This window comes from Numenius arquata, chromosome 11 (assembly GCF_964106895.1).
Source record: "Numenius arquata chromosome 11, bNumArq3.hap1.1, whole genome shotgun sequence".
NCBI lineage: Eukaryota > Metazoa > Chordata > Aves > Charadriiformes > Scolopacidae > Numenius > Numenius arquata.
The window spans coordinates 34,344,429-34,366,570 of record NC_133586.1 but is presented as its reverse complement, the minus strand read 5'-3'; the positions used below and the strand labels follow the sequence as shown (position 1 = coordinate 34,366,570).

The 22,142-nt window shown below is 51.2% G+C and overlaps 1 protein-coding gene across 1 annotated transcript in view; it reads left to right on the top strand.

The window, feature by feature from the left end:
- NEURL1B (neuralized E3 ubiquitin protein ligase 1B) overlaps nucleotides 1-13,205 on the top strand; it is a 31,542-nt gene extending 18,337 nt beyond the window's left edge. Inside the window, exons 2-5 of the mRNA XM_074156113.1 lie at nucleotides 7,570-8,130; nucleotides 10,721-11,428; nucleotides 12,389-12,514; nucleotides 12,961-13,205. Coding sequence (XP_074012214.1) covers nucleotides 7,570-8,130; nucleotides 10,721-11,428; nucleotides 12,389-12,514; nucleotides 12,961-13,205 — 1,640 coding nt within the window. The remainder of the gene's footprint in view (nucleotides 1-7,569; nucleotides 8,131-10,720; nucleotides 11,429-12,388; nucleotides 12,515-12,960) is intronic.
- The last annotated feature ends 8,937 nt before the right edge of the window (nucleotides 13,206-22,142 follow it).

Here is a 22,142-nt window from a genome sequence, read left to right as displayed (position 1 = left end):
TCGCTCGCACTGCAAGACTTAAGCAGGGATTATGGCACGAACCCTGCCTTTTCTCCATCTCTCCCCGCCTCGCTCTCGCTCTGTCTCCCATTAACCAAGTCTAAGAATTTGTTACTAGAGTTGCAGACTCATTGACCCAGATTCGCTAATAATACGGGGGAGATGAGATTTTTTTTTCCCATGCTTAATCGCTGGCTTCTGTGTATTCTTAGTGCTATTTATATGCAGGAGAACTAAAAACCTGTAATAAAGATGGGGCCAACTTTGCAGCAAAATTCATGCATGAACACAGTGAGCGGCACGACAGGAGAGAGACGGGGGAGCAGGGAGACGGAGGTGAGCGGAGGTGGACTTAACCTATACTTGCAGACCCAGCAGTAGATTTTTTGATAGCAGACCCTGCTTCCACAGCCTGATCCACGAGGCCATACTGCTTTAGGTCAGGTCTCCCTGCTTTACTCTGAAAATGCCACACCAGCAAAGTCATGCACTACCTTTCTTTGCGTCAAGCTTGAGTTTATTTACCACTAGAGCACAGTTTCTTGGCTGTCTCACTTGTGCAAGGAAATAAAAATCCCTCAGGTTAAAGAATATTTTTCCTTTTTTCCAGATTAGAAAATGCTGTTCTGCCTTTTTTTTTTTTCCTTAATTTAAATGGTCTTTCATTTGCATGTGATGAAGGGAGTTATTTAATTAAACCAAATGAAAACATATGGCCAAACTAAGGGCAAAACATCTTCAGCCTAGAAAAGAATATGAGGAGGTAATACCAAGGCCTGAAAACTTTTAAAAGTACAGGACACAAGAAAACTGTTCAGTGTGGTGTTGTGGTAGGTAGGCACAAAGATAAAGAGGTGTGAAGACCTACGAACAGAAACAGAAAAGCAGAAGAAACGGAAACAAGGAACGCAGAAGTGATAGGTCACCGTTATCCCACAGTTTACAGGTGGAAGGAGGCTGGGGGGAGCTTGAAGATGTGCCCACATTTCCAAAAGCAGAAGGTCTGGAAGTGGGTTGGGGGAGTTTTCCTGCCTGATCTGGGAGAGCGTTGGCTCTCCCCAGTCTTTGGGGCTCTGCGATCACTTCTAGGTCATGGAAAATTTGCTGTCGGCACTTTTCATCCTTGGAGCAGGCCTTCTGTCGTGATTTATTTCCTGCTTCGAACCAGCTGGTGGATCTTGGAGAGAGACATCGGTGTTTCAGCTGCACTTGCCGTCTTTTGGCTCCCATGCTGGTGTCATGATGTGATGTTTGGTTAACCAGGAGAGCTAAGCCGTGGTGTTGGCTTTCCCGTCAAGGCAACCGTTCTTTTAAATAATGTGGTTGAACTTGGCATTTGTATGAGTGTCCTACTGCAAGGAAAAGGCTTAATTTGAAAGGAGCAAGGATGCAGGAGCTCATTTCCTGAGGACATGGCGGGAGACAGGGGATGGAGCAGCCTGGGAAATACTGCAAGGTCCTGCTGGAATTGTCCGTGTTTGCTGGTTTGAGAAAATCAGAGCAAAAGGATTTTGCCTAATGCTGTTTGCAAATACCTCTCTGCTTTCATGGAGGAATGCGTAGAAGACTAGAATGTGTCATTAGCCTCTGCCCAGAAAAAACTATGGTTTAGGAATTTTTTTAAAAAAATCCCCCCTAAAATGTTCCGTTTCAAGCATTAGCCACAGAAGCGAGAGGGTTTTCTCACTTGAAAATCCTTGTGGAGACAGACACTACCTGATTTTGTGAGTTAAAGTCAATCTCTGTTCTCTGCCAGGGATTTTCTGGACTGTTTTGCAGTGAAAAATGATGTATGTCGATGAGATATTTGCATCGAGCATAACCTCAGTGCCACAACACACCTTCTTGTTACAAAAAAGACAACTTTAATCTTTCCTCATCCCCTCCTTCCCAAATTAGTGTTTTCAAAAATGTCACATTTCCTGTGATTCACGACAGGCTCTTCAGTCTCCCTTAATGCCCCAATGTATGTCACCCTATTGCAAGTGAACCATGCGGGGTTTTTTAATTCCCTGGAAATTTCTTAGGTTAGAGGACCAGGCAGGGAGACCTTCGCATCAAGGTGGGGCTCTGGACTGGTCATGCAAACCACAGGAATTTAAATGGGGGATATTTATTAATTGTCAAGTTGAGTTTTCCAGTGTTTGAGCCAGCAGGACCTTTGGAAACGAGGCCAATTTTTTGTGACAGCCTTATAGTGGATTCGGTAGCCTAACTTTATAAATTCACACTGGTGAGCGTAGAATAGGCGACACCAGGACTTCCTGCAGAGCTCCCTGACACATTTTCTGTATTAAAAAAAAATTAGTCTAGGCAGTGCACTAAGTTTCTATGTGAACAGATTTTTATCTCTTGTTCTCAGAAGATAAGATCACGTCGGAGCAGAATCCCGTTTTGTGTTGCTGTTAATGTTGGTTATCTGCAGGAACAGCCGAGCCCGCTTCTCCCAGTCTCCGGCAAGGCTCCAGCCCGGGCGGCCGTATCCTCTCCAGCAGTAAAGATGCAGTGGGATGAGCATGGCGAGGACCGTGCTTTTACTGTACCCCACACTGTCATTGAGTTTTGGTCCGCAAGGGTGCTTTCTACAAGCTTGTGATCATGCAGTAAACTTGACCTCATTGTCCTCACCTGTTGGGATTTTCCTGTTTGGAAGCAAAAGCCACCTGCCTCCTCTCTCCAGATGCCTTGTTTAATGTTCAACGGGGTTGTTGCAGCAGCAGCGACCTAACTATCTACTGTAATAGGAAAAAGTTCCAGTGTTACTGATAAAGCAGCAGCCATTAAGATAAGGCACAGGCACGTGGGGTGCATTCCCTTTTGCCTCTGCAGGGAGCATCAATGGGTAGATGTCAGGCTGCTCGCTGCTGCCTTCCAGCCTGTTCTTTTAACAACCTGGGCAGCACACACTCACTGATGAGCCGTATCTCCCACGAGCTGTTCACCCACAGGGTAGCGGTCCCAGGAACTTCTGTTCCCTTGACATCCTTGCTTTATCCACTGTGCATCCCTGTTTGGCACCTGGCTGTGCCCCATAATTTGCCTGCCTTGTGGTCTTGTGTGCCTTTTGTCATGGATTTACTTGGAGGGGGTCCTTGGGAAAGGGATGTGGGATCCAGGGGATGTTTTTGGATACAGCGATTGTAGAGTTAATACAGGCTGTGGATTTACCTGTGACATACGGGGAAGGCAGTGCCCTCTTCCTCCTCTGACTGTCAGGCTGCCCTCATCCTAGCTCTCTGCTGTAGCATTGGTTTCCTTGAACAGTATTCTCCTCTCCATCATTTTAGGCCTTTCCATGGTATTATTCCTCCCTGGCTTGTCTGGGCAAGCAAAGTCAGGATCAACCTGGTTTAAGATCATCTCTCCAGCTGAGCAGCTCCTCTGTGCCGTGCCCCGGGGAGCAGCAGCCTTGGAGAGGGCTCTTGTTCTGAATTTTGTCTGCTGCTGTTGGTGGGATTACAGTGCCACAGCAAACCCGATTCTGTGAACAAATGGGTGAAAAAACTATTTATTTTTAGAACTAGAACCATGATAAGTATGTGGAATTTGTCCAGGGTCTGCCTGCTCTACCTTTTTGAAATGCAAAGTGCACATTTGTTAAAATACCTCTCCAAAGGTCAGCATAACCTGAGAAATAAATGCACTGCCCTTTTGGAAAGCAGGTGAAGTTTCAGATGTGCAATAGCGACTTGCAGTTGAGAGCATGGGTCCCCATAACCCAAATCTATTTTTAGCGCATCCCGTGTGGATGGAAATGCTGCCTTCCAGCCAGGGTTTCTTTTGCAGGTTTCAGTGAGGAGCCCTACCCCATTCTTAATCTTCAGTTCAGCTTTTTCTTCCATTTTCCTGGCTTACTTCACATTTGATGAAGCCCTACTCGTGCGTTTGAGGGACTCATGCTGTGAGCATCATGCTTGCGGTTGGTGAGAGCAGGGATGAAAAATGGAAAACTCTGGAATGAAAAGAAGCAAAATGCTGGATGGGACCTCAGGACATGAGCCAGGGGGACCCAGTGAGTTCATGTCCCATTTGATCATCTAGCCAGCCCGCTGACATGCTTACCAAGGCTCAGGGACTGAAGTATTTGAGAAACTTACATTTTTATTAATCCTTTTAGCTTCCTGCTAATAGGAGGAATACTATTACTCTCCCCTAGGCACAGAAGTGAGGCAAAGAGAAGAAATTGCTTGCTTTGTCAAAGCATTGTAGGAATCTCATAGCTGAAAAAAAGAGTTGGCGTAGCTCTGAGCTGCCTGTCACGGCATCGGGCACCCTTAGGTAGGGTGGCATTTGCCACGAGCTTGGCTGTCATTACCCCACTGATGGGCTTTTGGGTGGGAAAGCACAGCCAGGAGAGCAGAGGGTTTGGAGAAATAGCAGAGGGACTGAAATGTGATCCGAAGCGTGGAAGCCAAGCCGCAAATTAGGGCAATTCAGAGGCACAAACATCCTGTTGAGCTTGCCTGGTCCCCGTCAGTACATAATGAGTAAAGCACATGCCCAAGCTCAGCTTCAGGCGTGTTTCAGTGGGAAAGCTCTGCCTACCCTGCCGTGGGTTATGTCAGGCTTTATTCCTGGTGGCAGCCGGCAGGTGTTCATGTGAGGGGGGAACGGCGTTATAAATAAATTATACATTCATTTCCTTTGGGAGATTTTCCTATTGTTTAGCGACAATATGCTTTCCTGTTTTTTAAAAAAAAAAAACAAAACAAACCAAAACAAAAAGCGCCAAACCCTGGCCCGGAGTTCCTCTCTGGCAGGGTAGACCCAAAGCTGCCTTTGAAGTGGGTGCCCATGTCATCGCTCTTCCCTCCGTGGCGCTGCTGTCACCGTCACTCCCGCCTCGGTCCTCGGTGCTTTCCGAAAGCGGCGTGAGAGATACCTTCCCGGGAGCGGTGCTGGAGGGCATCGCCTCTAGACACGTGTCTTTTCTCCGGCAGGTGGATGCGGGAGGAAGGCTGGTGCTGCACAGGGGGTGGGAGCGGGGCGTTCTTGTGACAGCGGAGAGGAGAACAGAAGCTCTCTTCCCTCCTTCCTCCTCCTGGCCAACACGGGGGGGACGCTGAGGCCAGGGCACTCGCTTTCACAGGGGAGGTATTTTTAATCATTTTAGAAAAAAACGCAGCTCAGTGGATTACGAAGTGAGGGGTTCTCTGCCCAGGGAGCTCTTGCCCAGCGAGGCGAGCTGTGATGAGAAGGAGCAGCACTGAGCCCACCAGGTCCTGCAGGACCCCTCGGAGGCTGGCCCGGCAGCACCGTCTGTGGCTCTGCTTAACCCCCCTCCCCAGCTGAAAGGCACAAAGGCTCTGTGAATCCAGATGAAAAATGGGGAGCCGTTGTGGGAAAGCGTGGGATTCACCCCTCATTGCTTGGGAGCACTCTTTCTTTGCTAAGGAAACCCCAACCCGTGTTTCCTCTGCAGCAGCAGCATTTGTCGGGAACATTTGCAGGCAGACACATGGAGCAGCACCCACACGAGCAGCGGGTGGGTCTGTGCTGAAAGCAGCCATCTTCTGCATTTTAGCTCTTTGGGAGGCAAAGAAATGAGATTTCTCCTGGGAATACCCAGCAAAAATACCCATTCCTCTTGTGAGTATGGCTGGGGCTGACCCTGCGGACCCTGGGAACCCCCTCCTGCCCTGGGAGAGCTGGGGGGAAGCCTGGCCCACAGAGATGCTGTGCTGAGGGGATTTAACACCTGGGGGGGCTTCTCTCCTCCCCGTCTCCCCCAGGACTCTGCCCTCATGGCTCTGGCATGGAAGTGGGAAGCCCCCCACTGGTGTGAGGACAAGGATGTATATATATATTTACATTTGTGCACCACAGGATTAACCATTATCTTGCGTTGCGCAGTGATTGTCATGTGCAGTACAAACAAAGAGATACAAAAGACCTTTCATTCATCCACTGCATTTGCCTGTCATAATTTAGGACTGACAAATTCTTTTTTCTTGATGCAAACAGGAGCTTTTTGCCTTTGTGGCTCTTGGACTCCCGTTGCCGAGGCCCGATTTCAAGGGCTAATCCTGTGTTCAGATCTCACCTGCGACTTCTCTTGCCTTCACAGAGGCAGCGGTTGCTTAGAGCCTCTATTAGTTCAGGCACAAAGGCAAGCCCCAGCCCTCTCGCTGCCCTGCCTGGTAGGGTTTTGCTTGCAAAAAAAGGTGTCGCAGCTGCAGCTCTCCTGCCAGCTTCCCCAGCTAAGCTCCAGGCATCTTCTGGTGTTTCCTTCCAAGAGAGGAAAGCGTCAGAAAATCCTTCCCTTGTCACGAAGCAAAGCCAGGGGTTACACACAGGGAGGAAGCAGCTTGAAGGAAGGGCCAGGCAGGCAGCTTCTAAAGCTTGAAACGTGGCAAAATATTTCAAAAGAAACATGTGTACGTGATGCAGTTTTATATTTAACAGGATGACTTTGAGCACCCAGGACACCTTCCATTTTTGCTTTAAAAATCCACAAAGCCAGGTGCAAAGAGGAGGAGGGGTGGGGTGGGTGGGAAATGGGGAGACTGAAGTGCCCGTAACACCATGATGGTGAGTGGTGGTTATGGGAGCCCTGGTCCCAGAGCGGGACCCCATGTGTTCAAGGATATGCAAAAGAGATTGTATCCCCCTCAGGGAATTTATAGCTACGGCTTAAGATTAAAAGTTGGGCTTTTTTCATTCCTGCTTTACGCTTGTGTGAACTTCACTTTAGGCCTCAAATCTGCTTTTCTTGAAATTGGTCTCTAAATTGCTATTGACTTTAAATGCTGCAAGATCTCACCCATAAATTCTCCTTCTCCCATCTGTAAAACGAGGATGGCAGGATTTCTGTGCCATCTGTGGTGCTGTGAAGCTGAAAACAATCATCGTTTATAAAGTGCTTTGAGCTCAAATGGGAGGTTCTGTGTAAAGGCAAGGCTTTGCGGGATGAAATGTTCCTTAATGTGCCAGTTGCATCTGATATCTGAACCAGGGGCTGGGCTGAAAGTTTTGGAGGAACAGCCTGGTGATGCAGAGATAGTGCTCCAGCTGCTAAATGTTTCCGTTTATTTGTGTTGTTCAAAAGCTCCTGTTCATCCTTACAAAATTAAGGGACAGAGAAGCCGTGTCCTCCCAAAATCAGTATCCTACACCTCCGTTCGTCTTGAGCACCTCTGATCTTAACAGCCACGATTCTCAGAGATGGTGTGACTCTGGCCACCAGCTGATGATCTAACAGCACGTGCACAGTAAATAGGAAACTGGGAGCCACAGTCACAAGTGTTAGGCCTTTCCGAGTGCAATAGGATGCATCTGATGGGAACAAAAGGATGTTCATTTCCATCCAGCTTTGCAGGGCGTAGAAGGGAAGCTGCCTAACCTTCACCCCAAGAGCCACATTTGCTTTTTATTTGCATAAAGCTGAGTGCCAAATTGGTGCAACAAAGAGCAGGTTGTGGCCAAGCACAGCATTTTAAGATTAAATAGTGTGGCTCCTAGCGAGTAACGCAAAGCACGCGTGGCCAGCCAGTTGAGTTGCCTGGGATGAGCTAACACCTGGCTCGGGTCAAGCATTGCTGACGGAGCTTCTGGTTTCTCCTTTTGCAGACACAAGCCACCAGACCCGCTCCGTCTCCAGCCGTCCCTATTACAGTTTGCCCAACAGCAGCCATGAGAGACGCTCGGTCCTCGCTATCACGGAGCCGCCGCGGTTCCACTCCCAAGCCAAAGGCAAGAACGTGCGTCTGGACGCTCACTCTCGCAAGGCCACGCGGAGGAACAGTTTCTGCAACGGCGTCACCTTCACCAACCGGCCCATCCACCTCTACGAGAAGGTCAGGCTGAAGCTGGTGGCTGTGCACCACGGCTGGAGCGGGGCCCTTCGCTTCGGCTTCACCATTCACGACCCATCGCAGATGAGCTCCGATGAGATACCAAAGTACGCCTGTCCAGACCTAGTCACCCGACCTGGATACTGGGCCAAAGCTTTGCCAGAGAGGTTTGCTGTGAGAGACAATATCTTGGCCTTCTGGGTTGACCGTCATGGGAGAGTCTTCTACAGTATTAACGACGAGGAGCCAATATTGTTTCACTGTGGTATTAAAGTTTCTGGTCCTCTCTGGGCACTCATAGATGTCTATGGAATTACCCATGAAGTGCAAATACTAGGTAAGTGTGTGTTTTGGCCCATGGCTTGCTCTTCTGGTTGCTCTTTCCAGAGAGGCATGATCACGTAGAAAAGATGCATGATCTATCTGTTTGATCATTTCTATGGGCCACTAAGAAAACTAAAATACTATTGGTTTTGTACCTCAAATTAACCATTTTTCTTTTGCCAGCAGTGGGGATCCAGAAAGCAATATATTTTAGAGATGTCAGTGATGGAAAGGCCTAAGGCTGTGCGTTATAGCAGCCATGTGAAGGGATAAATGGGAATCTTTACATGTAACTTTTCCCAGCTTTTTCTGAGCTAGGTGTGCTGCTAGGGCGTGGAAAAAAAGATGGTGCTGCTTTACAGCAAGGTCCATGGGGCTGGCAAGACAAAGGTGACCAGTTCTGGCTTCCCCTGTTCTTTCCCAGCTACCAGTTACAGCTCCTGTGTGCTCAGCATCCTTGCCACCCCGTGCCGCATCTCCCCTCACCTCTGAGCAGATCTCTGTATTCAGGGGGTGCCTGGCTGATTTACGAGCGTCATCCTTGGGGAGGGATGCAAGAGGGGATGAATTCATTCCCATTAGCAAACCGAGCTGATTGCTGTGGAATGACTTCCCTTTCATGACTTTTACAGCACTGAAATTTCAAATGAATTCAGTGTTAGATGGAGTGTTTTGAACTGGTCTACACCATAGGGAATCCTTTTAAAATACAAGAGTGTTGCCCTTTCCTGAAGGCTCCTAGGAGCTGATTTAGTTTTAACAGCCAAGCTAAGCTGCACCTGCTCAAGGGGATGGTGCCTCCATCCTCACACCGAACAGACACCAGCGATAAGCTGTGAAATTTTTAGTCCAGTGGGCAGGCAGCTCCATCACATATTCTTCTGAATGGTACCAATTATTTTACAGCTGAGAAGGCTACACGTAAACAACACTTTGCCCTGCCTGCTCTGCCTCAAATGTGTAATTAAACCTTACCAGTAGCTTATCCTGTAATTGCAATTGTGATGGACTCCAGCCTGTGGAGTTCACATCACAGAGGTGAAGGAGCGTTTGCTGTAGGGGCCAGTGCAGCTGCTTCACCAGAGCAGTCCTTCTTCCTCATCAGATTATAGCTAGAAAAATAAACCACAGCTTATTTCTGCCCTAACGCCCCAGCCTTGCAGTGTGCAGGATGATAGACTTGGCCCGAGGACACGTGTACTCTTGATACATTTTTTTTGAGTCAAAGTACTGAGCCCCACAAACTGACCCAGGAATCTGGGCGATGCTCAGCCATCTGGAGCACCAGGGGACCCAGCCTCCTTGCTACAGACGTAGTGATGTCACAAAGTGGACATGTTTGTCTCTCTGTCTCTTCCTCCCAAAATTTTGCAAGTCAAGATAGCTGTGAAATACAGCCCAAATGCAGATGCACAAAATGCACCTTTCAGCATCATGAAGCCTGGATGTGTCTTACTCCTCTGTGGGAGCGTTTCTTGCCAGCTGCCCTGTGCTTGCTAAAAGCAGCTGGTCCAGCCATCAGCCTGCACCGGTGGCCTCTCCTGCATGGACTTCTGAGCCATGGCAGCCTCTGCTTTGCAGCGTGCAGGTGGATTTGGGTTTCTTCCTTTAGTAAAAGCCTGGTGATTTTCTCCTCCAAGGAGCAGGCAGTGTTGGTGCTGGGGTGCTTCTCCCCTGTCCATCTTTGGGAAGATCAGGAGTCTGCTTCATTCACGCACATGCTGAACTTCCATGTGCTTCGACTTTGCTCAGCTGGTTAGTGCCTTCCCTTCGGAGTGAAGTGTCCAAGTGTCCCCAGGCAGTGCTGGAGGTAGAAGAAAGGGCAGTCTTGAACCTCCCCACACCTTTGAATCCCGCCCTGGTCTGGCATGGCCGAGGTGAAAATCTGGGAAATGAATTAAGAGTCAGCATCCTGACCTTCCCTTTGCTGTGAAAGGGGAAAATAGCTCTCTAACTGTAAAAACCTTCTTTGTAACACCTGCAGCAAGTAGCTTTTGTGACAAACTCTCAATTCAGAATCTCTACAGTGGTGTGAACACCCCCGAGATATGAGGCTTGAAATCTTCATGTATAATGACCTCTCTTGAACACACCTGTGCCCAGACACCTCACAGCTGTAAGGCAGTGACAAGGACTGTAAAAAGAGTATCTATTCATGCTTGGGCTCTTTTGCCCATTGCAGTGTTGCAGATTTGGCTTGCACAAGACCTTTGGACAACAAGGTATTGAGACATTTCTTTCTTTTATGGAGCATCCTCAAAGCTATTAGTTCCCTATACTGACAAAGCTGTAGGACCACACTGGTTTGCAGCTTTTCCCAGTTCACCAGCGCAAGAAGCTCCCAAATTACATGGGTATGTCATAACACTTGTTTTTCCTCAGCTAGTGCTAGGATGCAGCCATTTCTCCGCCTGTTCCTCATAAGACTCACCACCGCTAGCCTTTCATTAGTGGTTGACCTCTGGCTAATTTTTTCATTGTTTTTCCATTCAGAGGAACAGAATTCAGATAATCGGTAGGCGGAAATAATAACAATTGTAACCATAAGAGTAGGCAATTGTATCTTGACTCTAATGTCCCTTATCACTGGGTTTATCTCACAGATAGCATGTTTGCAGAGACCATGACCACTGCCCGTCTCAGCACGGCCCGTCTCAGCACTTGCCTTCCACAGAGCAACCACGATTCAGCCAACTTCAATAACAACGAACTGGAGAATAACCAAGTGGTGGCCAAAATTGCAAACCTAAATCTAAGTCGGGTTCCAGGACTTGGGACAGACAACCACATCATCCCCTGTTGCCCAAACCGACGCCAGCGTGCCCAGGGGGTCCCAGCCTTCCTGGACACAGACCTGCGATTCCACCCAACCCGGGGACCTGACATCACCTTTTCTCAGGACCGGATGGTTGCATGCACCAACTGGCAAGAAAGCAATAGGACTTTGGTGTTTTCTGACCGGCCTTTGCACATTGGAGAAAGCCTCTTTGTGGAAGTAGGACACCTTGGGTTGCCATACTATGGGGCCCTTTCATTTGGCATCACTTCTTGTGATCCGAGTACTTTACGGACAAACGAGCTCCCAGCAGATCCGGACTTTCTCTTGGACCGCAAGGAGTATTGGGTGGTTTACCGAGCGTTCCCGGTCCTCAACAACGGTGACATTCTCAATTTCATGGTCTTGCCGAACGGAGAGGTGCACCACGGGGTGAATGGAGCCGGCCGAGGAATGCTAATGTGCGTGGACACCTCACAGTCTCTCTGGGTGTTTTTTACAATCCACGGTGTAATCAACCAGCTCAAAATACTGGGTAAGTGCAGCTACAAGAAATTGTAGTGGGGAGCATGTGGCTGGTGAAGTTTCCTGGGCCAGAATGGGAGCTGCGGGTTTGCATTCTCAGCGTTGCCTTTAGCAGGTGGTCACTGCCGTGAGGAAGCAGCTCCTGATCTCACCTTGTGTTTGCAAACAAGAGTGAGTGAGACATGGTGGCTGTCACATAGATGTATGCAGCCTATATAAGTCCCCCAGAAAGGGATGAGACTTGGGAGAGAAAATAAGCAGCAGGTAGGGAGGCAGGGATGGCTGTGTGTGGGGCAGCTGGTTTTCAGAGGAGCTGTTTTTAAAAGGGATTCTTTATAAACCCACTGTTCCAGCCAAAAGGTGTTAAACTCCTGCCTTGGTGAGAGCGATGGCTTTTGTGAGCGCAGGTCTGGTTTAAGCACATGTGTTGCTGATGGGCAATCATCGCTCCCCAAGCATTGCCACAGCTCCTGTGTCAGATGTCACTTTGGTCTATTGCTGGTGACCAGTTACAGCACTTCTCCTTTCCTCCTGTTGAGGATTCTGTCAGAAAAGCAGATGTTGATGACTTTGCAAAGCAGGTTTTTCTCATTTAAAGCAATGCCTCCTCCCACCTGCCCCTGACCTGACAGTGAGACAGTGATAGCTTGAGGCCGCTGCTGCTGGAGAGGTTGGGACCTTGGGGAAGTGACTTTGCACCCCAGATGATGGCTGTCAGATAATGTGGTGCTCACCTCGCTGAAGCACTGACCAGAAATTGTACAATGGCAGAGCGAGGTCCAGGCCATCCATCACATCCAAAATCCTGCGCCCGTATCATTACTAAGGGTCAGCACTTAACTGGGCAGCTGGACTTTACCCTATAGCACCCTGTGCACTTGGGCTGGGAGCGACCCACGGGGCTGAGGGGTGTTTAGCCGGGGTTTGGGTGTCCATCTGCAGCGGGCTCAGCTCTCTCCTGTCTTTGCAGGCACTGTGCAGTCCAGCCCAGTGACCGTCTCTCCCTCAGGATCCCCCGGCGGCTCGCAGTACGACAGCGACTCGGACATGGCCTTCAGCGTCAACAGGTCGTCGTCTGCTTCAGAGTCATCGCTCGGTAAGGAGAGCCCAGCCTTCGGCACCCGGCTCTGCCCGCGACGCCGAGACGGGAATGCAGGCTGATAGACGGTGCTGGGGCTACACAAGACAGCAGGGCAAGGTTACAGGGGAGATGTGATACCCCCTCCACCAGAAATAACGGGAAGGGAACACAAAGCGATGGGAAGATTTTCCACGGCCTGAAGAAGGGTTGCGTGTTGCTTCCCACTTTGTCAGTCAGTCTAATGGAAGTGGTCCCTGCGGGGCTGCCTGTGCTGTGGCAGCACTGCTGTGATAGCAGAGGGTGCAGTGTCATGTCTGGGGGTCTTACACCACCCAGATGAACTAGACAATGACGAAGGAAGAGCCTTAAAAATCGACTTGGGGGTGTGTGTGTGTTGTACAGTGTGAGGTTTGCACCATCCTGGTGACTAAATGGTCTCATCCCTTCCTCCTCTTTTGCAGTGACTGCTCCCAGCTCCCCCCTGAGCCCCCCCATCTCTCCCGTCTTCCCCCCTCCGGAGCCATCAAGCAGCAAGAACGGGGAATGCACCGTCTGCTTTGACAGCGAGGTGGACACGGTGATCTACACCTGCGGACACATGTGCCTCTGCAACACCTGCGGTCTTAAGCTGAAGAAGCAGCTCAACGCCTGCTGCCCAATCTGCCGACGGGTCATCAAAGATGTTATTAAAATATATCGCCCTTAGCGCCCGGCTCGGGCTGTAGGAAGGGGGAACGCCGCTAGCAGTAACCATGCCTTTCCGTCCCTGCTTATGGGTTATCGTGCTGGTCAGTCGTTATCAAGTGGCTCGTTATCTGTGTTTCCTTATTTGACTGGTAGGGCACAATTCAGGGATAAAATTGAGCTGAGGATCATGTGGGGCCCCAAGGCAGGGCTGCCGTGCTGGCCATGCTGTGTGCCCGTGGCCAAATCCAGGGAATTGTGGTCTGGACCCGACCCAGCTGCAAATGAGAGATTTCCTGTGCAAAGGCTCTTTTTTTCCTCCTCCTCCTTCTGAGGAGGCTCGCTGTGGTGTGGGTCAGGAAGGGGAGGTTGCCACTTGGTCACTGCCGGGTGCCACTGGGCTTCCCGACCCTGAAACCCCAACAGCTCTGAGCTGCTGCCGGGTGCTTGCGCTGTGGTGGGACAAAATTAGGACAGGGCCCAGTGGGAGGGTTCGAAGTGGACAAAACTGATCTGGAACTGTCATGTTCATCCATGTAAGGGGAACTAGAAAAGGGCAAAATAGTAGCACAGCCAGATTCTCACTTGTTTGGGTTTCGCCCCCCCCGAACAGGCTTCTGGGACACATGGACAAGCTGCTCTGGTCTTAGATAAAGCAGTTTTTCCTTTCTGTGGTAGAGCAGGGACTTTTGACCAGGGAGGCTGAGGCCCAGCGAGCAGCCATGGGGTAGCAGTGAAGACCATGAGCCCACTGAGAGCCCCAGCCAGCCCAAGTGCTGCAGCAGCGATGGAGCAGTGGCAGCAGCGATGGGCTGCTCAGGCACTGCCGAAGCCGTGAATTGCAGCCTGGGGATGAGACGGGTGTTTGGACGGGCACGCTGCCGTCCTGGCTTCGGAAGAGTGCGGGGCTATTGCCATCTGCAGTGATGGCGTTTGTCACCTGCAGGCACATGCGCCTGCGTTTTGCTCTGCTCCTCTTCCAGCTGCCATCTCACACCGTCCCCCCTGGCCTCCCCTAGCCCTTCTCCTGCGGGACTCAGACTTCCTCCCGCCCCAACACAGGCACTTTTTGGAGCCTGTGGGGAGAAATTAATTTCTGACCCAGTCCTAGCAGGCTCAGCTTTTTTTCTGGGGACTGTGTATGTGCTGATTTTTCCTGTTCTTTCTCCTGCCTTTCCAGGTTTCCCAGCACAGCTCCCAGCTGCCCGAACACTGGGTCCCAATAGTAGATGAGAACTTTTTGAAATGAACAGGGATCTATCCCACTTGGCTTTACTTGGGAGGAGGAAAGAAAAAGGCTCTGGGGCTATTATTAGATGTTGGGACTTAAAAGGTAAATGGGTTTCAGCTGTGATATTGTACAGCTACAAGCAGCAGCAACCTGGATAAGCTGGGCACCGTCCGAGCAGGTGGCAGAGGGGCTGGTGCGGGGAGCTCGGTGTCCTCCTCCCTGCTGCTCCTCCATCATCCGTCCGCTCCCACGGTTCCTCTCTGGTCCTTCAGCCCCAGCCTGGCCAGTTTCCAGCTGGTCCAGGTTCATAAAGAGGGGAAGGGAGAGGATGCAAATGGGAGGATGAGAGTCGTTCTGGTGTCATTCTAGCTGGGTGACCACGTGCCACCGAGCGCATAAGAACAGCTTTCTTCAGAAAGGTGCAATTATCACATTTTAGTCCAAAAAAGAATAGCAACCCCTGTACAATTCAGGGCGTTTGGGCACAGAGGGGCAGCCTGACGACGTCAGTGTCCCTTACCTTACCCTGTCTCCTCCAAGGTGCCGGTAGCCCTGGGTTCACTGCCACCTCTTGCGGTGCTGCCTGTAAGGGGGTTTGGTGGTGCCACGCTTGGTGCCCCACCGGCACTCAGTCCCGTCCCAGCCCTGCTCTGCCATCATGTAGAGCACACCTGGGGGAGCAGCTCATCCTCCTCCCACGGTGGGCCGTGGCTGCTCGGCAGGCTGTTCCAGCAAGCCAGCTCACAGTGCACAGAGAAAACTTTTCTTTTTTTTTTCCTTGAAGAGCTAATTAACATTTTAAGCATCTAAATGAGAGGCTGCTGTAGAGTGAGATTTCTCACCCGTTGCGCACGAGAGCCTGCTGGCTTTGCAGAGCCCTGTTTGGATGCCACTGGCTGTGCCAGCACTGAGGATGCTCAGCCCTCAGTGGAGCCACCAGCTCTGCCTCCCTTTGCAGACCAGGGTCCAGCTGTGGTCCTTGGGCATGACACTATGAGCGTGATGATGGCAAAGTACTTTAGCATGGGATGAAAAGCCAGGTGGGTCAGCCCCTGCCTGGTAAACTTTGTGTGATGAAGAATTCAAGGAACCTTGTCTGAATCCACAGCGAGTGATGCTAGCTGGGATCAGGTCTGGGTTAGCAAAGGCCGGTGGCCATCCCTGGGGCTGCTGTCCTGGTTTCACGCTTGCCCAGTCCCTTTTGGTGGCTGCACGCAGCTGCTATGGGCAGAGCAGAGCCCATTCGTTTGGCTGACACCTCAGGTCCTCAATGAGCGGGACTAATTGCATACTTGGGGTGGGGTGTCTTTTTCGGTGTAGCTCTCTCTTCTTTTTTTTTTTTTTTTAAGCCAGCAAGGAGAAATACCGAATCCACCCCAGGCTGTCCCGGAGCTGTTCAGGACACATTGCCCAGGTTGAATTTTTGCTGTAGCAGCCACGACTGGTTTCCAGAAGGGCAGCATCCAGCAGGGCCAGCAAGGGAGCCAGCTCATTCAGGGGAGTGACAGGGGTCGGGGACCGGAGTGCGGCCATGCAGCCAGCTGGACGTGAGAGCAGTGGATGTGTCCCCCTGCCTGTCCGAGAGCAACAGGAATTTTTCCAAAATAGGCCTCTTATAAAAGATTTCCAGGAAAAGGTAGCCTCTTATAGATTTAATTGTTAGTACTCGTATTGCTATTTTTTTTAAACAGTCCGATGATATATGATTTGTACAGAAGATCTGTTTGTGCCTTATAAGGGTGTCTGTGCACTTTTTATCCTTTTTAAAGCAACTTTTAAAAAGAAAAAAAAAAAGGGAGGGGAGAAAACAACACAGATCAATGGTAGTTTTATAGAATTTTGTGTTCACTGAGAATCCTGCTTTTTTTAGATATATATATCTATATACTGGAGTGAAACAGTGTTTATTTCCATGGATTTCCCCCCCTCTCCTCCTAACCTATTTGTTTAAAAATTTAAAAAATGAAGAAAGAAAGAAAGAAAGAAAGAAAAAGAAAAGAGATGGGGAAACTCTTTTACCTTCCCCCTTTCCAAGACAGTTCCTCTCTTATCGTTAACTTTATGATTCAATACTGTGACCTGTACATCATGTTTAAGCTGAATCAGATTTTGGACCTCTGTATTAGGCTTTTCAAGCAAATCATTTGGGGGGCCGGGGGGGGAGGGCATCGCACGAGGGAGGGAACTGCACTTCTACATGTCAGTGCTCTATAGCGTTGTGTTCAGTGCTGTGTGTTTTACTTTTGTCCATTTACCTGTTTTACATTAATATAATTTTACTTGTTTATGAAACAAATAAAACTTTGGCTTGTAAGAAGTGTTCCCAGACTTTTAAAAGCCATTGACCTGGAGAGTGAGCGAATCCTTTATTTCCAAAGTGTGGCAATAGTAATACACAGAGGCAAGGCTGCTCCATTCATCTCAGGCACCTCTGCTTCAAAAAAAAAAAAAAAAAAAAAAAAGTTAGGCACCTTAAATACCTTCTATGAGCTTTGCTTTGCTCCTGGGTCACTGCACGGTGGCTGCTCAGGCCCTTGATGGGCAGGGCAGGGGGGATTCCTGGCTCATTTAACCTTCCAAGCCCTTGAAAGTTTAGCCAGCCACTGCAGTGGGGGGGGGGGGGGGTGTCCTGTGGCAGATGCCCTCTCCAAGTGTCTCAAATTCCTCATGAAAGCTGCACCATCTCAAGTAGGGCAGCTGCCAGCCTGGTCCTGCTCCTGTGCCTGTACTGGGGCTGTGGCAGCCTGGGGCCCGCACTGGCTGGCCCAGGCAGGGGGTGCTGCAGATATGGCCAGCATTTCTCTTTTTTTTTCCTATTTTTTTCCCTATCTTTCTTTTTTTTTTTTTTTTTTTTTTGGTGTATGTTGTTTTGTAGCAGTGCCTGTCTCTGTATTTCACAAGCAGAGGCCAACAGAAGGCTGGTCTGTAAACTGTTTATATCCCAAAATGTGGCCCGCTGAAGCCAGACACCAGTCAAGCAGCCTCAGATGTGGCTTAAAGCGGAGTGGAAGAATTCATTCATAAATCTGCCCTGGCAAGAACACGGCCATAGTTAAGCATGTGCACGAACACCCTCGTGAGCCGCAGGTGGCGAAGGGGCCCGACAATGGCTATTTATGCCAAAATGCCTTTTTATAAACTCTGCTGCCCCACTTTATCCGGAGAGCTGATCCCTGAGAGCTGCCAATAGACTAACGCTGCTGGTCTCAGGCCACGGAATGACTTTGCACGGCACAGCATCGTTGTGATGACCCACTCCAGCTGCTGCCAGCCCCGGCCCCAGGGAGGACCGCTGCCCACTCCCGTCACCTGTGCCCGCAGCCCCCCTGCCGCTCCCCGTCCTTCCCCCCTGCCAGCCCGGGTGCTGTGACGCACGTACCAGCCCAAACAGAGCCTCCCATGGCTGAAGCCCAACTCATCAACGCTCTGCCAGCTCCGCTCCTGGCACGGCCACACAAGCGCTGGAGACCTGGGCAGCCGCCGGCATCGCTCAGCGCCAAGAGCAGCGTGCCCGTGGGGACATGGCGTGACACTGCGCCGGTGGCAAGGAGCTGCCCGAGGTGGCCACGCTGGTTCAATATTCCAGCTTATGTCCCAGGCCCTGAATTTCTCCCCGGCGAACTCCCTTGCTGCTGGGTGGCAAGTGGCAGCATCAGGAGGGGTGCTACGAGCTGGGCTGCTGATGTACCAGCCCTGCGTGGAGCATGGGCAAGCAGGGGCTCGCTCCTGGCATGGGGCACGTGCTGCAGGCAGGTGGGCCGACGCCACGCTGTCAGGGAGGAGGAAAAACGGATCCTGATGCTACAGGCAGGCTGTCACCTGCTGCCTGCACAGCCCTGGAGGTGACCCTTGCAGCTCTGTGGAGGGTAGGTCGGTTATGGCCACCTGAAAGCCAGAGGTGAGTGTGGACAAGGCTTGCATGTCCCAGGCTGGCAGGTGGTGAGATGGGCCATTGGAAGATGCTCTTGCAAGTCCTTTTTTCCACCCCTTCTCACCTACCCTATACCAAGCGCTCTGCGTGTACAATACCACAGCCCTCCGCTAGAGGGCTCTTGGGGTCTGGAGCCCAATCCCTACTCTGCCTCAGCCTTTCCAATTACTGTAACCCCACACCCCAGCCAGCCTGAACCCCCAAGCACACCCCCCCCTCTCCTCCCCCCCCCCCCGCCCCCCCCCCCCCCAAGATGGGCACTTCCCAAAATAACCAGGCTCTACCTGCTGGCTTGAGCTCAAAGTAACACAGTTTCTACACTTGCACTGCCCCATTTGCTGGGACACCTGTCTGGGCTTGGGCACAAAGGTGGGACCCAAGGAGCTGTTGGGGTTCCCCGTGACTGTTGCTGCTGCCAGGCCCTGCTGTGCATAGCGGGGAGCACGGTCGGGGCTGCCCGGATGGATGGCACATCCTACTGATGCAGGGCTGGGAGGGCTGGCTCTGCAATGCTCCTCTGTCTGCTGGGCCATAAGGATGGGAATTAAAAGCAAAGCTTTGCTGAGCACTGTTTAACCTAGCAATGACATTTCTCCTTCTCATGAGCACTGGGGCACCCCCAGGACCTGCAATATGGGGGGGCCAGGCTAACACCCCACATAGAAGTGTTGATACTCAGCAGCCTCCCCCAGCCACAGCTGCACAGGGAAAACATCGCCCCCCCCCGTCCCCCCCCCCCGTCCCCCCCGTGCCAGGGCAGGGCACAGACACTACACACATACCCACATCTGAACCGTGTGTCCAGTGTGGGATACCCAAGAGGTGACCTGGGCCACAGCAGCAATGGAGGAGCTGGGTTATTTGTGGCCAGGGACCCCCAAGTCAAAAGTCCAAGCATCATGACCTGCCCCAAGCCCGTTGCAAAGGATGTCGCAGCCAGAAGCCCTTGCTGCAAGCCTCCACAAAGGCAGGCAAACACAGCACTGCCCAGGTTTGTCTCCCAGCAGACAAAAACACCCAAGGACAGAGAAACACTTCACCTGGAGCTGGGTCCTCTGCAACATGAGGGAGCGCAGCTCAATGGAGATGCACTCACAGCTCCTCGCCAGTAGCACTTTTGCAGCAGTTAAAAGTGGCATGTGCCAGAGCCCAAACCAGCTCCGGGCAGGAGAACCTCCAGACAGCACCCAGACATAAGCCAGCCAGACACGGGTTCACAAGGGTGCTTGAAACCAGTCAAGCAGTTTCTTTTTATTTATTTCTTAAAAAAAAAAAAAAGGAAACAAAAAACCCCCAAAAAATCCGATTTAAAAAAAAACCAAACCAAACCCCACCAAATTAAAAAAAAAATAATAATAAATCAATCCCCTAATGGTGAAAGTATAGATATGGCATTTACACAGCTACATCTATCTTCCGCTGACCTCCCTCCCCCCACCCCTGCCCACAGTAATGTAGATTTATATGCGCCTACATAATACAGCGAAACACGGACAAACAGGCTTTGAGAGCCTGCCAGGAATGTGCCGAGCTGTGGGACCCCCCCTCCCCGACACCTGGCTCTTCTGCCCCAAACCATGGCGATTTCCCCCCCCCCCCCACCTTGCTTCAAGCGCCAGCCTCAGGGCCACGCTGCTGGTGGGCAAGGAGGGAGGTTGGTCTTTGGCTGATGGGGTGATGTGCCGTGCGGCCAAGCTCAGGGTACCGAGCCTCCCGGCCGCCCTCCTCCTCCTCAGAGGTAGTCGGGGAGCTTGGCTGCATTTGATGTGCGAGGTACAGAGAGGAGGCACAGCCTGGCAGGGTGCAAGCGCCGCTGCTGAACTGGGGACACACATGTGTGGGACAGGGGAGGGCAAAGCCCTGCCAGCCCAACGGCTCTCGGCATCTGCCTGATGGGAGCCGTTGCCCAGCCTGCAGTCCCTTCGCAGATGGAAGAGCGGTAGGAAGGAGTAAGGCTGCAGGTGTCATCACCCTACTGAGGGTGACACCCCACCTTGGGAACTCACCCTGCCTTCTTGGAAGCTCTTTGGGAACAAGGGAGTGATCCCATCACGTGCTCAATGAGCCAAATACAGTACTTGTGTCAGCAAAATGAAGCACTACCAGTTCTGAGGTTCAGTCTGGGAGGAAAGCAGAAATAGCCCTCATTTAGTAGGGAGGTCACAGAAGTAGCATTGTCCCCTCTGAGGAAAGCCGGGGGCAGCGAGGTCTCTGAGACTGAGAAAGGAGAGATGCTTCTGAGATTAAAAGGCCATTCAGCAAAAAGAGAGCAAGGACACAGTGCCATGGGGAAAGGGCACACAGCCCTTCCACCCCCTGCATGAAACTGCCAGAGAGGATGGGGCACAGGTCCAGCCCCCCCTCCCCAGCTACGATGGGGGCTGGATTTGGCAGCCAGACAGCTCTGGCTTAACTCTTCCTGTCCCCATTCCTTTCCAAAGCAAAAGGGATTTACGGGAGCAAGAGATGTGCAAGAGACAAGGCAGCATTGTTCCCCCAGCCCACCCTGCAACTCTCCCGGGAGCACATCAACACCTCGCACTGTGCCACGCAAGGACCTTTCTTAGAGGATTGGGTTGCAGATGTTATTGCTTATTGCCAGCACAGGTGAGTCAGCCTGATGGGAGGCTGATGTGCCACCAGAGAAAACTGTAGGTGGGAGGAAGAGGAATCTGCTGGAGACTGGGGTGCGTGAATTCCCACAGCTAAAAATGAACCTTCGGGCTTCTGGGTATGAGGCCGGACTGGGATGGTCAGGGCTTCTCCATCAGATCAAACCCAGGTTGGGACAAACTGCCTTATCACCCTCCCAGAACAACCCTGGCCTGAGGCACCACCATTTGCATTCTGTACGCAGGCAGAGATATCTCCAACTCCCCGTTTCCAGGGTAGAAAATACGGGACAGAGAAGGAAGTGAGTGCCTTGGGGGGGGGGTGCGGACAACACTGCTTCGATTCTGCCAGCCTCAAATTAGAGGGAAAACTATAATTGTTTTCAGCAGCAAAACAATGTGGCTGTGGAGCTGCGGCTGCAGCACTCACACTTGCAATTAGATGAGAAAGGGCACCAGGGCTTGGTCAACAAGAAACCCACAGAAGCACAGGTTTTAAAGCTCCTCTAGAGAGAGAAATGGGGCCCTGAATCTGGAAGCAGCCAAGTACAGAGGGAAGAAAGCAGCACCGGGGAATGACAGCTCATCCACGCTCATCCTCCTGCTGGGATAAGCAACACTGCAGGCAAGATTAGGCTTGGTAGGCAAGAATGTCAGCACAGAAAAACACCAGGCTCTGCTTGACCTGAAGCCCCCCCAAACAGCCCGCCACGCAGGATGAAAGGAAAGTACCTGGAAGACAGGCAGATGGGGTGACAAACAAGGCAGGGGAGCCCCTGAGCACCAGACATGCCTCGCAACTGGTTGTGGTGAGGAGCTGAACTCCCACATTCTGGATTGCACTTGGTAATATCAGCACCTACTGAAGGACCCACCTCCTGGCTGCTGCCCGCCAGCCTGGGGAACCTCTGTGGGTCGCGGGAACGCATGGTCCCCTAATAGTCCAACAGGCAGGGCAGACCATGTGGGAAGAAAAGCAAAGCATCCTCTTTCCAGGGCTTTTGGGGTCATTTTGGTCCTCTGTGCCTTGCATAGTATTCTTCAGCTACTGAGGCAAAACACCTCTTGTTGTTTGGTTGCAATACTGCACGGGAGAAGCCTGCGTAGTGTCCTGGATCAGCACAGAGAGGACCTGTTATATATGTGCATTGTGTGTGTGTGTATTTTTGTGTATTTTTTTTTTTT